Source organism: Caloenas nicobarica, chromosome 2, assembly GCF_036013445.1.
Source record: "Caloenas nicobarica isolate bCalNic1 chromosome 2, bCalNic1.hap1, whole genome shotgun sequence".
In the NCBI taxonomy this organism is placed as follows: domain Eukaryota; kingdom Metazoa; phylum Chordata; class Aves; order Columbiformes; family Columbidae; genus Caloenas; species Caloenas nicobarica.
Genome location: NC_088246.1, coordinates 38,293,201 through 38,310,450, shown reverse-complemented (window position 1 = coordinate 38,310,450; position 17,250 = coordinate 38,293,201). Strand labels below are relative to the sequence as shown.

At 38.8% G+C, this 17,250-nt stretch overlaps 1 protein-coding gene across 2 annotated transcripts in view; it reads left to right on the top strand.

The window, feature by feature from the left end:
• Nucleotides 1–17,250, top strand: part of RFTN1 (raftlin, lipid raft linker 1) — a 98,894-nt gene that overhangs the window by 38,851 nt on the left and 42,793 nt on the right. For both annotated transcript variants that reach the window (XM_065628866.1, XM_065628865.1), the window contains exons 3-4: nucleotides 1,859–2,045; nucleotides 14,416–14,524. In XM_065628866.1, the coding sequence (XP_065484938.1) occupies nucleotides 1,859–2,045; nucleotides 14,416–14,524 (296 nt within the window). The remainder of the gene's footprint in view (nucleotides 1–1,858; nucleotides 2,046–14,415; nucleotides 14,525–17,250) is intronic.

Genomic DNA, 17,250 nt, shown 5'->3' with positions numbered 1-17,250 from the left:
AGACTTTCTACAAGTTTTGCCCAGGCATCCTCAGAAGAATCCAGATACTTGGTTCATATGCAAGGCAGGCATCAGTTTTCATAGATGAGTGTTAAAAATGGAAGCACCATTACCAGAATTAACATTACTGAACAGTGTTTAGTCATTCCATTGTTGGGTACAACAATGAATATACTTGAATAGTAAACCCCTCATTTAGAAATGTATTCTGGCTTTCAAATTCTTTTAATTAATTAAATTATTTGCAGCGTAGTCTCTGAGCTACAAGAGGTAAAAAGTAGTTCTGACATCTGGGTTTCTTTCCCCGTTTTGATCCGAGTAGGGTCCAGTAAGTAACAGTTGGTTTTATTATTTATTATGCGTTATTCATTGTGGCATCTCTTTTTATGACTCTGAAGTGATTTGTATGCCGTTGTAGAAGGTAGAGCCCTATTGTCTGTCAATGTACATGTTGCTTGGATTTCTCATTTTATTTGCAAAAATAAAAAAATTCTAAATCTTACAGTTCTTGGTCAAAAAGTTCCATTATCCTTTTCTGGAACATGGTCTTATTTGAAGAAAATCATCCCAAGCACAGCTATTCCATTATTATTTAAATTATTCCCCTGTATTATTGGTTTTGAATATTTATTAGTTTTTTTATAACCTCTTTCATTATTCATAAAGGGTAGCCACACGGTTTGATGAAAAAAGGCAGTACAATGAAACCTTATTTTGCATAGCTGGCGTCTTTCATACAAACTGTTCTCTGGTGCTTTCTTTTTTTTTTTTTTTTTTTTTACCAAAGATCTGCAACGTGCTGGGAACCTCTGTCGTGTTTCTTGCAACATCCTCTGCCTGCTGGTTTCAGTGGGAGGGGAAACCACCCAGCACCTCAGCACCCTGTATGTTCTGGCATAGTTGGGAATGAAATAATAAATAGCTCCCAATAGAAATGGCAATGAAAAGGCAAAGGTCAGGGAAGAAAAATGCCCTTTCAGATGAGATATGAAAAACATATGGAGAATTACTGACGCAGAGGTAGAGAATGGAAGGTGGTTTTAGGTGATTTATGGGATTTTCTTTTGAAGCCCACTAGACTCCAAGGAAATAGGGGCAATTGCTGTACTGACCACAGTGTCTGTGTGGATGCTTCACAGGAAGGTAGAAAACCCCACATTGAGCAGATTGAGGAAGGATTATTTTCATGCACTAGGTCTCATCCTCATCTCTAATACGTATAGGTTTGTTTAAATCCTGAGGTATAAGGTTTAGTGTCTATTCTAAACGGTTTCTCATCACTACAGGTATGCATTGGTCTTAGCGTTCTTGTTTTCAATATACCTACGAAGTACCCTTCAGAAGTATTGGTAAATATTTGGTCTCAACAGCATTTTGCATCAGTGATCTCTCAGTCTGATAGTACAGCTTTTGTGTACATCGATGCTTCTCTTTGTTGCTTTTGAATTTGACATGTTCTACCTTCATTGACTATCCCCTTGCTCTCATTTTATATTTTTGATTCATGGCTCACTCTCCTTAACTTGCTTTACTATGACAAGTACTAAAAGTTAGAATATCTTTTGACAAACTACCTTGTTTTTCTTAAAACCTCCACTTCATGTCTCCCAGAGTATGTAGTGAATTTGGCATTTTAATGTGTCTGACTTCTTTAATTGCACCAGTCTCTTCTGTGATACAAGTCCTTTGCCAAGACAGACTGCTTCAAATCTGAAATACAAAATGGGCCTCAAGAAAGGTCAATTTTTGTGTTAATTTTACAGATCAGTGTGAAGCTTGCTTGACGCTGAAGAGCCTGGATTTTAAAAAACATGATAGTCCGGTGTAGGATTATTGACCAATTTCTTTTTGTTTCCAGCTGAGTTGCCAGGATCATCAGCAATCAAGCTCTCCTCCTTGCACGATCTTCCAGCTCAGCTGCAAGAATTGTACCAGCAGGGCTTCGTCTTGGCTGCTGTCCACCCTTTCGTGCAACCAACTGATGAAAAAGAGAAAACTCCCCAGGAACAAATCTTCAGGGCCGTGCTTATCAAGAAAACAGAAAGGTAAAGCACTTCCAGTGAACTGGGATAAAAATAGACAATGTGATTTCCTGCTGAGTTTTGACCTACATCAGGAAATTATAGCAGAGTTTACTGTGCAAGACTTGATTTTTTTTTTTTTTCTTTTGTGGGCTTGAATAGGCTTAACATGTTCTTCATGTTTATAATTCATCTGCAGTTTGGCAGATAACTCGGAGAATAACGAGTTGAAATACGCTCTGTATTTTGGGATGTGTTGTCATGAGAGGCAAACAAACAAGCCCTATGCCTGACAATTTGTGAGGATAGTCCCGTTGGTACCCTTTAAGAATTTGTTAGATGAAATTAAGACAGAAGAAATGGTTGCTTAGAAAAGGCATATTTTGTGTTTAGATGGTTACAGTTAATGCAATTAATTTGAGAACTGTAGTACTAATGCGTGCTTCTTAAATTTATCTGTAGAGTTTACACCCTTCTTTCCTCTAAACAATACAAGTTATTTTAATTTTTAAATCAGTGCAAACTCTGTACATAAAAAGATGACTCTCCTGCTTTGTTCACTCTCTTAAAATGTATTAAGAATATTTTACATAATAATAAGTCTGAAGATGAATAAACAAACAGGAATACTGTTCTTCTATGTTTTAATCTGATTTTAAAAAATTGATGAATGTACTCTTAAGTAGTCTAGATGGAAATTAAAATATGAATATTTAAAACATATAGTTATGATTTTTAGTGATTTAAATGATTTAAAACATAATTTAACATTACCTGACTGCCCACAACTCTGCAGCTACCTCTGCTGTTGCAGTCATTTTGTGCAGTTTTCCTCTTTTTGCAGTGACCTGTACTGAAACCTGGGGAATAATCAGACCTCCATTTGCCAATCCTATACCCTCTTTGTGCTTATGCTTGAAAGAAGGGATGTAACTGTTTCAGATACCTTTTAAAGCTAAAGTAAACCCACCATTCAGTTTGCTACAGGTGACCTAAGGAAAAGTTTTGCATTTCATTTATGGCATTAGGTGTCGCAGGCAATTTTAGCTTTGAAAGTAACTCTCAATTTACCTTGACTTTATTTTACTTCTCTTAGTACAGAACTTCCTGCTGTCTTCCTGATATTATTGTTTAAAGCGTTTCCAGTTTTATGGTCAACACACAAAATGTTTGGCTGAACGGTGGCCTTCTTGAGTAATATTGGGCTGAGTTTGCCTGATTTTTGGGCAAGCTTGTTTTCCCTGCCTACAAAATACCTTGCTGCAAATAATCTAAGTATTGACATTCATGAGTTTGCAATGCTAAGTAAGTGCTTAAGCACTTCTGCTGGATTTGGGTCCAAGGGTTCAGCATCTTCCAGGACTGAGCTGTGAAGACACATGAGGGGAAAGCAGCATCCTTCTCGGGAGAGCGACAGGGTCTTCAAGCCAGAGCGCTCAGCATGTCGCTGCTGCCTCGTACCGTATCCAGTAGTTTACATCTGTGCAGAGTGATTGTGAAAGAGCACAAAATCTTAATTGCCTGCTCACTCACTTGGATGCCAGTGTTTCACACACTTTAGACAGCTGTAAATGACTGTACAAAATTGAAGACAGTAGAGAGTCTTGAACCAATTATATTTCCTTTTACATTCACACTCCATTTCTTTCCATTCCCTTATCTGTCATTTCTCACTGCCTGGGGAAGCGGAAGGGACTTGGTGCAGCGGGGAAAAAACAGACAAGTACCAGCAAGGGAAATGACATCAGTTTAGCATTTCATGTAGTTTAAATGTTCCTGAGTTTGCCTGAGAGAGTGGGAGAAGCTGCTTCCACAGTGTGTGGGTGCAATGAGCTTTGTACTGCCAAACCCGGCGAAGAGAGACGGGTGTTGCACAGATTTCAGGTGACCTTGGCCTGCATGGAGACCAGCTGTGTGTGAATTCCACTAAGAGCTGGGGGGGGGAATCAGCGACAGTAGGGAAAAAAAAAAAGACGACATACTGTTAATTTTTTTAAATTAACCATTCTCATTACACTGCTGATAAAGAATAAATGATACTTTTTTCACTAAGGACTGTCAGGTCCCTGGCGTCTGTAGGCTGTCTATAAACCAGTTGAACTCCTGGGCTCTCTCTTAAGCTCTGCTTGGGATATTTATTGACCAGATAAGTGTTAATGTCTGTTGTAAGGTTTTCAGAGTGTAAGTAGTCTAGCTACAGTTGTAGGATCACTAGTAACTTCACTTATGCTCTGAAGTACAAAGTGGTCCCCTGCTGTTTTCTCTAGTGGTGATACCAGGCATTCACAAGGAGCCAAGGAGTCATAAAAAGCTCCGTACATTGGTGTGGGGCCCATCTTTGGGCTTCCCAGGCATTATCTGCAAAACACCTGAGGCTGTAGCTCCTTTCTTACTGCAAGTGTTGCACCATGGATGGCTCCAACATCTGCTTCAAGCTGTCAGTTGTACAGCAGATACCAGGTGCTGCTTTTCCACCTTGCTATTTATGTTGCCTGAATGGAAGAGGAAATAAATTGTTGTATTAGTGCCTTTTTGGTGCAGTAAGGTCAATTCTGTGCATATAGAGATAGAAATGAATACGTTCATCTTTAATCTCTAATACTTTTGTCTTTAGCTAGTGTTGCACCTTTATAAGTTGGGTTTATGTTTAAAAAGGAATACTGTTGACTCACATTTTGAGGCCTGCATTTTATAGCACCACCTCTCCAAAACTAAGGACTGCTGGCCGCAGATGATGTTCGTCGGGATCTACACACTGCTGCTGTCACTGCGATTGGCAGTGCCTTAATTTGTTCAAGAACAAAATGGAAAAAGTAATGCTTAGATATGTCTATGCATTAAAACTTACGAAAGAAGTACCTGTCAGCATTACTCCTCCTATTTTGCCATTGTCCCAGGGTTTTAAAATACTCAGTGTGAATTTGAAATGCCATTGTACATTTAAAGTGACTTTTAAGGTTGCTAGGATAGTTTTGTGTTTAATCTGTACTGGTATCTCTGTGACTTCATTATCGTAGCTATCTAATCAGTTCTGATAAATAAGGAAGTAGGAGTCATTCCTGCTCTGGGACATCTGAGGAAATGCATTCTTAACATATACGGAAGCCATAAATGTTGAAAAGCAAAGTTGATCCCTTGGAAATATCAGGGAGAATATGAAAGTAAAGGACATTTATTTTTTCAAATCAACAATGTAATTGTTTGCATTGCAAAAAGCATCATGTTCAATGAAAGTAAATGAAGTAAATATAGGGGCGTGTAAGTCTGTAGAGGCACTGGACATGAAGTAGGCTACCAAGCAGCTGAAGGACTCTGCCATTGCTCTCATTAAATTTAATATAATAAATTTAAATATTTCTGTAGCACCTAATTGTATTGTGCACACTAACCAGTCGGTTGGAAGTGGTTTGTAAGTTGAATAGTCAGATAGAGGAATAGTAACTTTAATGTTCCTGTGAATACTTTCTCTTGCTAAATTTCAGTGGGTTTCTTAATTAAAAAGCAATTGCCTGTTTTATTGACTGTGCTGAGTTCTGAGATACTTTGGTTTCTTGGAGAATGCATCTCATAAAAAATTTCAAAGAAAAATCTTCAAGCCCAGGTTTTTATAGGTTTTTTTGGATGAACGTAAGGAAGGCTCCATGTGTGAAGTGTAGCCCCTGGCCTGCTGGTTTATGTTGATTCATGCTTGAAAAAAGTTGATTCACACTGATTTACACTTGAAGACAAGTATCTCAGGAAAAGGGATGTATGGTAGTACCCTGGAATGTGTGACCGTGTGACAATAAACCTCTTCTGGCGGAAGGGTCGGAGGAAGGTCTGTGCCTTTAGGAGGTTCTGGCTTACCAAGATAAGGAGAGTAGCATCTATGTCACTTATATTCCTCCAAGCAATAGAGATCATTAGTTCTTCATGTGTGTAATAACCTTTATCTCTTTGCCCTTTTATTTTCATACTTGCATTTTTTAACATAACAATCTCCGTTTAGGTGTCTTGTGTGTGTGCATTACTATTTCAGACAGTTTGTGGCTGTTGCAGATAACCTGTTCCCTGCAAAAAAATCGCAAAGTCAGTCCCACAACAAAATTGGAACAAAACCGTAGCACAAAGCCACTTTGAGTTATTCCCAGCTCCCTGTAGTGTGACACCCTTCTCTGGTATCTTACAGTTTCAAAATTCAATGGCAATTAAAATGTTTTAATTTCTCTTTCTAAACACTGTGCGCCAGAAAGTAAGCTCAGTTCTCTTTCACTAGGAAAGATACATGGTCCAGGCTCATAAACTGTCTGCTTACGACAGTTTTGACGTGTTTGCAGATGCTTCACTTCACCACAGTAGAATAAAGGAGGGGATATAAATTGAATTCCAGAGAGTTCTTTCTCTCCGTTGTTCCATCTATGTCTGAGGACGTACTCTTCTACAGGTTTTGTCTTCAATCAATAAAGCAATCAGCAGGGAAACATTACCATGCAGAAGTAGACTAAGTAGTATAATTTAAGAATAATATTATTGGAGGAGACTTCTGTGTTTGCCTCAAACCACTTTGCAGCTGTTTTCCCTTTCTGTAAAATAATGAGGTGTCAGGTGTTCCCGTGATTCACTTGATGAGATGATTCTGATTCTATTTCTATAATTTCCCTATATACATTAATCCTGATGAAATGCCAGCTTTCATCACTTGGCCAAAATAATTCTATTTATCTGCAAAGGAATTTGACGGAGTGAGTTCAAAAGTTTAATAGTAAACCAGAATTTTTACAGTTTTTTTTTTTTTTTCTGGTATGCAATGTTAATTCCAAGTTATTTCAATTAATGGCATCTTCTGATATATAGCTAAATTTTTCTGTCCTCTGTGTCTTTTAAAGTTTGGATTTACGTAGAAAATGGTTGTATAGAAAGTCTGGATTTATAGAAAATGTAAAGTAGCATGATGTAAATGCAAAAGACTGAAATGGCTTAAACAAGACACTGGTTGTTGTGTAGTTTCTTTAGGCTGTGTTTTCATTTCCAGTTGTCAGTGTCCACTTTGTATTTGCTTGATTATGTCGACTGAAGGTTTTGGGCAGCTAAGTCAGGGGAAACCCTGATTTTTCACACCTGCAAGATCAACTCTCTCACTCTGTCTTTTTCGAGTCATACTAAGCTCCTCTTTTAATAGCAGTGAACAGCCCTTCCCATGAACAAAAGGAAAACTCTATTTTACCAAGGAACTGGAGAAGTATGAAAAGACGTAATCATGTGGGAAGAAGCAGCAGCCTCTGGAAGTGTTACATTTTGTGAAGTCTTGGTTTGGTCCTCTGGCATTTGGATTTGTACATTTGCCCTCTGAAGGCAAAGGAAAATGTTTCTAAAAACATCTGGACGATTCATCAACTTTCTGATTCTTAGCTGTTTGAGACACTCAAGCTCCAAAAAGCTTTTCTTCTCTTCAAGCTTTTTGATAGGTACTTGAAACAGGGAGTCTTTGGTCTGACTTTGTGTAGAGTTTGGTGGAGAGAGCCTTGGGCCATGACTGGTGCTGCTGCCCGGCAAGCTTCTCTTGGAGCTTCTGTGGATATTTCTTCATTTTCCATGTGAAAACTTCCCATGCCACATTTGACCTGCAGTGGCACATCACTGTATAAGTCAGGCACAGTGGTCTCGAACTTTCTTGGAGCACACACTCTGCCACGTCAGCTGCATCCCCGGTTCCGACGTCATTTGCAAACCTGACGAGTACACACCTTGTCCCCTCCTCCGTGTCATCAATGAAGATGTTAAACACGACAGGTCCCAGGTTGCAGACCCCTGGGTGGGGACTCCACTTGTCACTGGCCTCCAGACGGGGCATCACCATTAACCATGGAACTGGTTTTTACTCATCTGGTTTTCCAGCCTTTAGTACCCTTGCTTGCATACAAGAAGAGTGTGGGAGCCAGTGCCAAACCTCTTGCTAAAATTGCCTTCAATGACAGTCACTGCCCTCCCTCCACTTGTCCACAAATCCACTAATTTTAGTGTCAGAGGCAATCAGTCGAAAGTATCATTTCCCCTTGCTACATCAGTGCTGACTGTTCCCAGCCCTCCTCTTCATGGACCCTGAAATGTGCTACAAAAGATCTCTGCAGAAATATAGGAACTGGAGCCAAAGGTGTTTCACAATGATACAGTCTGACAAAAAATATCAGTGATCTCCTCCAGTGCTTCTGTGCTTGCTTGAGTTCTTGAAAGTAAATACTTTGCATTGGTACAATATATTTCTAATTTAAATGTAAAAGCGTGTGTGTATGTGTACCTGTTTGGTTTTCATGTAGGATTTAGGCTTGAAGATGGCAAATGTCTGACCTTGCCATCATGAGCGTTAGGATCAAACATGTTTTGTGTGCAAACGCAGTGTGTGGTGTTGATCTCAGCAGGCTGATTTCAGCTTGCTGAAAAAATAATATTTATTCCATACCCGAGATTCAACAGATATCTTCCTCTAGCTCAAGGGACAATGGCTTGAGTTTTTAAAGCTTGTTATTTGTTTCAAGTTCAAAGCAATACATGTTTCCTCACAACAGCTTTTAACATTGACCCAAAATAAATGTTCTTTCATCTGTGTTCTCAAAATTATAAACACTGCGCATTAAAGATGCCTATGTATCCATACATGCCTCAACATTTCTCAAGAAACTATATGCTCTCGTTAAAAAAAGTTTTACTAAAGAATAATATCTATTCCAGTGATAAGGTCTCCTGTATGAGAAAATTCCTAGTAAAGACAATGCTTTGATAACAAAGTTTAAACAGTGTCATGTGGGTTAGGGTTGGGGTTGTTATGATACAATATACCTGGTTTTATTTTTATAAAAAATGGTGTGCGTATTGGGTGGGCATCGTAAAACTATGGGTTTTTAATTGCTGCTGTCTTGGTTTTCAGATGCTGTAGATTTGCTAGATTTTTAACCTGGAATTATATAGATAGCAATTGCTCATGTTAGTTACCATGATGTGGTTTTATTTTTTTGTAATGTAGATTAGTTTGCTATAAATGTACAGTTATATTTTGATCAGTAGAGCTATTCCTATTTGGTGGAAAATCTCAAAACTGCACTTATATTCCTGGCATCATCTTAATCAAATAGTTAGAGTGTCTGCATAGCTTACAAGTGTGCTTTCAGCTTTCTGAATTCATAGGCTTCAGGAAGATTAGGACCAAATGTTGGCGCTCTCCTTTCCTTCTTGTATCTGAAAAGGATTGGAAATAGGGTTTGTAATAGACACAGAGTTGTCAGCTTTAATACTTACTGTGTAAGTTACTCGTACTCTACAGCTGGTAATGGTTTATCTACCATGAAATGGCACTTAACTGCAAACAGCTGGGCAGGAAATGACAGCCTACTGAAACAACCCTCGTAAATATATTTTTGGCCAGTGAACTTCCAGTTATAAGTGAAAATCTTATTCTATGTATTTTCTTTTTCTTTAGTGGCGCTAGAGGTACTATGTAGGACTCAAGATGCCACTCTTTTCCAGTCTGTGGTCCTCAGCCTTTTCCGTATGAGTAACACTTGAGGATACTCTCTACCCCCAGCCCCCGATGTCCCTCTGCACAACGCCAGGAAGGCTCAAATTCCCTCTCAGCTCTTTGCCACCCGCTGGTTAAGGTTGTCTATGGTGGTCACTGAGGGTACCTGCAGTGATGGAAAAATCCTTCTTCAGGAAAATAGATGAACAAACAATGGGATATGTAACAAAGGAAGAAAAACAAATGAAGGGTGTGTAAGATACAGTGAAATTTTTGTCAGTCTCCACAATTAACCAGTGGTTGTCCTTTCCTGGGGCTGTGGGCAGGAGACTGCCCTTCCCACTGCAGGCAAAGTGGTGGCCTTGGTCATGCTGTCCCTTCTCTTCCCTCTCGGGTATCCCAAAATGTCTTATAGTGAGTACAGGGAATTGTAATGGTTCAGGGTGTAGCAGCTTCTCCGGTTCATCTTAACTTCCAAGAAGGGTACAACCTTATGGTATCCAGGGGTGGTTCTTTCACAGCTGGGCCATTTTTATTTAACCCAGGGATTTTTTTTCTTAGAGGAACAAAGGTTATAAAAAAACTTGAACATTTGCAGACAGTGAAGGAAGAAAAATTCAGTTTTCCAACCTAGACGGAAGAAGAGAAGAGGAAGAAATTGCTGACTGTGCATCCAGAAGAAAAGGAAGATATTTCAGACTGTTGGGGCTTACACATTTTTTTGACTAAACTGATTTCAGCTTTTCTCTTTTGCCTTCTGTTGAGAAATATTTTATGATGGGAAAGTAGAAGTTAACTTTACATAAAACCGTGGCTTTAATTTTAAATTAGTTAATATATTGGACTCCCAGCAACTTCCTGTGCTGTAAAACTGGTAAGAGACTCTAGAGTATGGATTATTTGGTTATTTCTCAAATGTCTGACATCAGTCCTTCTTCAGAAGAGAAAAGGGGAATGCAAGTGCAGAGACAAGACTGAAGTCAGGAGGCCTGAGCTCTACTTCTGACTTTTCCTCTGACTTCTGTCATCTTGACAGATGTGCGTATTTGGGGGGTCCTAATTCATAGTCTCTAATGAAAGTGGTCCTAAAAGTAGTCCCATGAAATGAATCAAACAAAAAATACAATAATTTCTGTTCAGTATGGAATTTACCTGTACCTATATTTAGCTACTTCTCTACAGCTATACCAACAGTATTAAGAGTTTCATGAGAGAATTTTATGATGTTTATTAAATACTTTGTGATTCATTTATGAGATGCATTGTTTATTGTATAGAGGCTGGAAATAATTTCTTGCCCACCTGGATTTGCTCAGAAAATTATTTTTGTGGTCTGTGAAATCCACGGCTACTTATTATTTTCATGTGAAAAGCTATGGCTTTTGGTTTTATTTGTTTGTTTTTTTACAGAATAATAAGCTCTGAAATGTTTCCTAAAAAAGTGAAAATTACCAGTATAGACAAAGACTTGCCTTTAACATATATGGACATATTTCACTTGAAAGAATGGAAAAATACATTTTGGTAATATAGAGTACTTCTGTTGGAAGATTTTAACTAAAGATTTTATGGCCTTTAGCAGGATCTGTTATGTGTGTTCTGTGAATAATGTTCCTAGCAGAGTACGATGGTATTTGATGTGATTTTTTTCATGAGCCCTAGTGCCGAGGTAGCCCCCAGACTCTTAGAGGAAGAATTCACTGTCTCCTGTTTGCTTAAATATTTACAAGCAGCAAGTGTATTTCAAAGTAAGTGCTTGTTAAAAGAGGAAAAATAAACAGGTCATTTTAAGCAGCCGCAGTAAGATTCCCTATATTTTTGTGGATATAATCTGTATCTCAGATACTTGCACTCCTTCCAAAGAAGGAGGAAGCAGGTCCTCCAAAAACTGCACAAAATCAGAGTCCGAGGAGCTGTTGAGGGGGAGGAGAAGAATTAGGAGACAGTGGTTCAAGGGCAAACTTCCCTCTTCCTTATACGTGTGTGTAAACCTCACCAATACAGGTTGAAAAGAATTCATTTTTACAGGTAGCCAGTGGGTTTAAACATGAAATACAGTCTTCGTTGTTCTTTTGCAGCAGTTAGAATAGTAAGTTTTTATGTCTATCACAGCAAGTATTTACAGCAGCCTTGCAGACTGCACGGAGACCTGATGACTGGGTAAGGAACAGGCCTTGGTGAAAGGGTGGATGCAGAAATAGCATGGCACATACTTCATTTCTGGGATTTGATATCTTAACTTTGGCTTTGAGCTGTATTATTTCGAAGTCTCTGGACCGGGAGTGTGGCTTCCTCAGCTGGGCTGGAAGGGACTGTGATGAGTGCGATGGGTTGTCCCAGCAAGGGAACTGGTGGAAATGTTTGGTCCTCATGTTCGTAGAGGCTTAATGATGTCCCCCCAAAACAGGACAGGTCGTCTAAAAGGGGCTTGGTTCCTTGCTGCTTGATCTGAGTAATCCACTTCTGATTGGTAATTATACAACAACCAGTGCACTGACGAACTGCTCACTTCGTTTGATGTTGTATGGACTTCGCATTGCAATATTAAGTGGCAGTTTTGATGATTTATTGACTGCTAGAGCATTAGAGAGCCCTAACTCACACTTATTTCTATCTGGAACATGGCTAGATAACATCAGGCCTACATTTCCAGTTAGTCGTATTCAGATCTTATTTTAAAAAATGTAGGTATATTAGTAAGTACTCTAGCAGGAAGACTTTCTTAAGTTTAGATTTATGTTCTCGAATTCATTGAGTTCATCTGTGGCAGAAAATCTGCAGAGAATACATTATTATCTGGTACTTTATCTAGAACAGCAAAAATTGTTGTCTGCAGTTCATGTGTTGTCCCTCACAAAGTGATTCCTTTTTTCTTGGCAGAGTTGTTCTTTGCTGCTTAAGTTAATTTCTGTACATCTGCTACAGAGGAGTAGTGGTGGAACACTTTCGGTCCCACAATAATGATTTCTTTAAATCCTATAAAGATGTTTGGAAAGTTGCCATGGGCGCTATTCAATGTTTTGTTAACATTTGTGTCCAGAATCAAGGGCAGAATGGGACCACAGGTTATGAGAAGAACCTAGAAAGGAGTAGAAAAACAAATAGGGAAGGGATTTCAGTGTTCCCAAGCAATTCACAGCCTGGTACCGCCCACCTCACGTATCAGTGAGATGAGAGAAATGAAGTGAGAGTGCAGCCTGTGGGAAAGTGGGGGTGTCAAGTACAAAACACAATGTCACGTGGTACTTCAGCAAATTTCTGTGCTGTTGTTCCAGAAGACACCCGGCCGGTTGGCAGGCAGGACCTGACGCATCCTGTGGCTCCAGGTCACTGTTGGCATCTCGGGGAAAGCCCCTGGGGCCGCCTATAGCTGAAGCGTGTTGTACGTGTCGCACAATCTCAGTCCTCAGAACAGGGCTTTTACATGGACTTGCTTTTGCAAGCATGGCCACCTGCAAAGCCCTTGCTTTGTTGTTTCACTGCTACCTCAGCACTCTGGGTTCAAACTTCTGTACATTTCTCCCAATCCTGTAGGTACCCAGCGCACCAAGCGACTGCTGGCCAGGGTTAGTTCTTTACATCAAACTAGACCTTTTGATACTCCATATGGGATGTTAAGATGAACACTTTGTTATTAATCCTAAGAATTATAGGCTAGCTTTTATTTTTATATGTTCCTCCATGTGTTCTCCTAAAGAACTGATGAAACAAACGATTCTCTAGATTTGCTCTATTGATCAAGTGTATCAGTTTCCTTTCATGGGAGTCAGGAAGAGATGAAAAGTGCCTTCAGTAGCACTGCCTTGCAGTGCACACCTATAAACTTTCTCAGGCTTGTTCAGGATAACTTCCAAACTTTCCCTTGGCATATTTTGACTGATACCACATTTCCCACAGTACCGATTTCTTCAGCAAGGTCTGTGGCAGATGCCATACACTTTGAATTATTTCAGGAGTTAGTGGCTTCTGAAAGAGAAGGGATTTCACAGAATCACAGAATGTTAGGGATTGGAAGGAACCTCAAAAGATCATCTAGTCCAATCCCCCTGCCAGAGCAGGAACACCCAGATGAGGTTACACAGGAAGGTGTCCAGGTGGGTTTTGAATGTCTCCAGAGAAGGAGACTCCACAACCTCCCTGGGCAGCCTGTTCCAGTGCTCTGTCACCCTCACCGTGAAGAAGTTTCTTCTCAAATTTACGTGGAACCTCCTATGTTCCAGTTTGTACCCACTACCCCTTGTCCTATCATTGATTGTCACCAAGAAGAGCCTGGCTCCATCCTCATGACGCTCACCCTTTATATATTTATAAACATTAATGAGGTCTCCCCTCAGTCTCCTCTTCTTCTAACTGAAGAGACCCAGCTCCCTCACATAGCTTTAAATTTTTCAGCAACAAAGCGTCAGGTAAGACTGAAGGATAGACTACTTTGATTAGCCCTTGATTTTCAAATGTTGCCTTAGAATGGTGGTAGATAAGAGAAAGGATTCTGTTAATTACTGTCTGTGAAACACATCCTACATCAGGCTGCCCAGAGCATCTCTCAGCCCATTGCATTGGAACCTGCTTTCTGCATATTCTGAGTTACATCACCTGTGCATCTCCTTGGCGTTGGCCATGGATGCCAGACTGACAAAGTGTTTCTTGGCCAAATAAAGAAATTTGGAAATCCCCAAGGTGTTCCACCATCCGCGGTCATTGGTGTGATTTCCTTCCCTGGCAAGTAGGTGAGATGCTGTAGCTGCTGCTTGCAGAACTGTGTTGAGCTCAATGGAGTGAATGTGCTGGAACCAAAGCTCTGTCTGAAGGTTAGCTCTCCATGGGAAATATTTATAACGGGGATGATGCCTGGGTATCAAGTGTCAAGAACAGAAACTGATCCTTTTTTTCTGTCTGTCTCTTTAGGTCTTCAAAAGGCGATGTCCCTAGTGAAGGATATGTCTTGGAGGTGGAGTGCTGTTCCTTCTTAAACCAACTTTCAGATAAAAAGGAGATACCTGATTTTATTAAAAAAGTGAGTAAAAAAAAAAGGCAAAACCAAAACACAGTGTCTTTTATTTGCACTATAATTACTGTTTCCAGTTCTGTCCATCTGACAATAGGAATATTTGTTTATTTTGTGCAGTTGAAACTCTGCACTAGAATTTGATGGTTTGTAATTTTAAGTATCTAAAGGACAATTATACTTATTGAGAGAAACAAGTTTGGTCATTATTATGAGAAAATGATCTGTAGTATCACAGGAGTGGAGAGTGACCTCTCACAGATGATATCAACTAAGTTACCGATGTAGAAGGCAGTTCTATAATGGTGTAAACATTTTCAGTTGAAACAAGATCTGTAATTTCCATTTTAGTGTCAAAATATCTTGTTGGATAGTACTGTAGCTAAAAGGTTTATTAACTTCTGGAATCCCCCAGATGATGTAAGTTTTGTTTCAGTGTCACATGATGTTCGGAGTTAGGGATGGTACTGGTAACCTAAATACCTTTGTCATCCAGAATAGTGTTGCTTTCAATAGACTTTTACATATACTGGGAAATTTGAAAAGAACCCTGCAATTCTTTCTTTGTTGCCTTTTTTAAAAATTATTTTTGATGCTGTTATATTCTGGCAGACTGGAAATTAGCAGGTTATGTCCATTTTACTGAAGACAGATTCATTGTGCGTGTTTCAAATTTTGCAGCATCTGTTGTGTCCTATTGCATGTTATAAAAATTAGCATTAAATACTATATTTACTTCGCCACATGGTGTAAGAATAGTGTGAATAGGCACACTCCCCTATCTTTAATCCATCTTGTAGTGATAATAGGTAAGAAAATTTTGTAGAACAAATTTCAGCACAGGTTGTATGAGCTTGATAGGGACTCAGCTTGACAGATTGCACTCATGCTCAATCTTTCCTTTTTACTATGAATTATAAAAACTGAATTAAAAATAATGCAGCTATGACTTTCTGATCATCACCGTCATACTTTAAGATATATAGATTTTGGTATCAGAACAAACCAAAGTTTTCTGAACACTTACTGAGATTCAAACATTTGAGTCCAAATACTGTTTCAGGCTTTATTGTGTTATTGCACTTTTATTCTGATACTATCTTTGATTATTTCAATATACTCACACTTAGGCAAAACTGGTGTAGATCTTGTCTATCACTTTCAACATGTTTGATTTTGTTCTTTAGTTCTTTTGAGTCAGAGTAGAAATATAGGCCTATCTGTCACAACTGGTAGCAAAATTTTATATCATTGCAAGAGAAAATTTCTTTGCATTTGTAACTTCAGAAGGAGTATGGCTAACATGAAAACAAAATGACAACCCAGGAGTCAGCTTATTTTCATACATTTCCAATTCTGAGACTCTTTAGAATGCTTTTCTAGACATGGAAATGTTTCTGTTGTTAGAAGCCATTTGATTATGGGGTTATGAAGATGCCTTTTTGAAATATAATAATTTAAATTTTAATAGCTAAAATGTATATTTACTGTTTCTCTGTAGGCTGAGTATGTCACTCATCCTCGGATGTTATTTGATGTGGAGGAATTTGAAGCTCTTTGAAGCTGTTGCTGTCAAGTGTGTGCTGTGTCACTGTCTCTATCTGATTAAACACGTTGTGAAAGTCTCAACACTTTTATGTAAATCTAACTCACAAAACAGGACTTGTTTGGGAGTAGGAATTAATTGTCATATTAGCTAATTTGTCTGAGCAACAAAAATGTCCATTGCTTTTAAGGGCATATAAAACAGATGTTTACAAACAAAATAAATGAAAAAATAGAGGATGTTCTTCAAAGAACGTAGTAACAAAAAGCTGTTAGAAAGGGCAATTGCTTGCTTTCAAAAAAGAGCAAGTCTATAATTCTTCTCAAACTGCGGAATACAATTGAAGTTAACAGAGTGTTGTAATTGAATAGGCAAATTCTTGATCACAGAGCTTTTAATAACAGAGGCTTTTAGCACAGGTTTATCATCTTACTGCATTGCAAATATTGTAAAAAAACCCAAACAAATAGAGTTGCCATATTTTCAAAACAATTCAAAATTTTCTCCAGCTATGAATTTACTAGAAAAAATTCTCTAGCCTACAAAATTAATTTTATTAATTTCATTATGCATTGTTGTGCAAGTATTGTTTACACGGAGTTTGAACAACGATGCAATTTTAATAACTTCGTTTCTCAACTGATGTTTTCTTTCACTTAAACATATGTCATATTGCATATTCACTGCTTTGCTCTTGGCAAACACAAGACAATTTTGCAATGGCATACAGCACAGGTAATATCTTTTTTTCTTCTTCTGTAACTCCATATAAATGTTTAAGAGTAATGAAGTGGAAACAGGGAAGTTATTTCACCTGGAGAATTCTTCTCGCTCACTGAAACAAAGTGCTTCAGTACAACACTGACTATAAAACATCTAAGAAATGTAAAAGAAGACACTGGTCAATCCTGTGTTCTGTTGCTGAGATCCTGCTGCACTTTGGGACTCTGTCCCAATTCTCTACTCTCTTCTGTACATTTTTGCTATGGCTGTGGGTTCCGACAATGGTGAGAGCCATTGGAGACAGGAGACAGGGATTAAGGACATGTTGCACAAAATTCGTTCTTCCTGTACCTTCAAGTTGCGCTGACATCACCGTGTTCTGCTTTTTCTTTCATATCAGTGTGGATTTACTGCAGCTCAACATGTCCTAAAGAGGTCAAACAGTCCCATGGTGTCTTTGTCATTT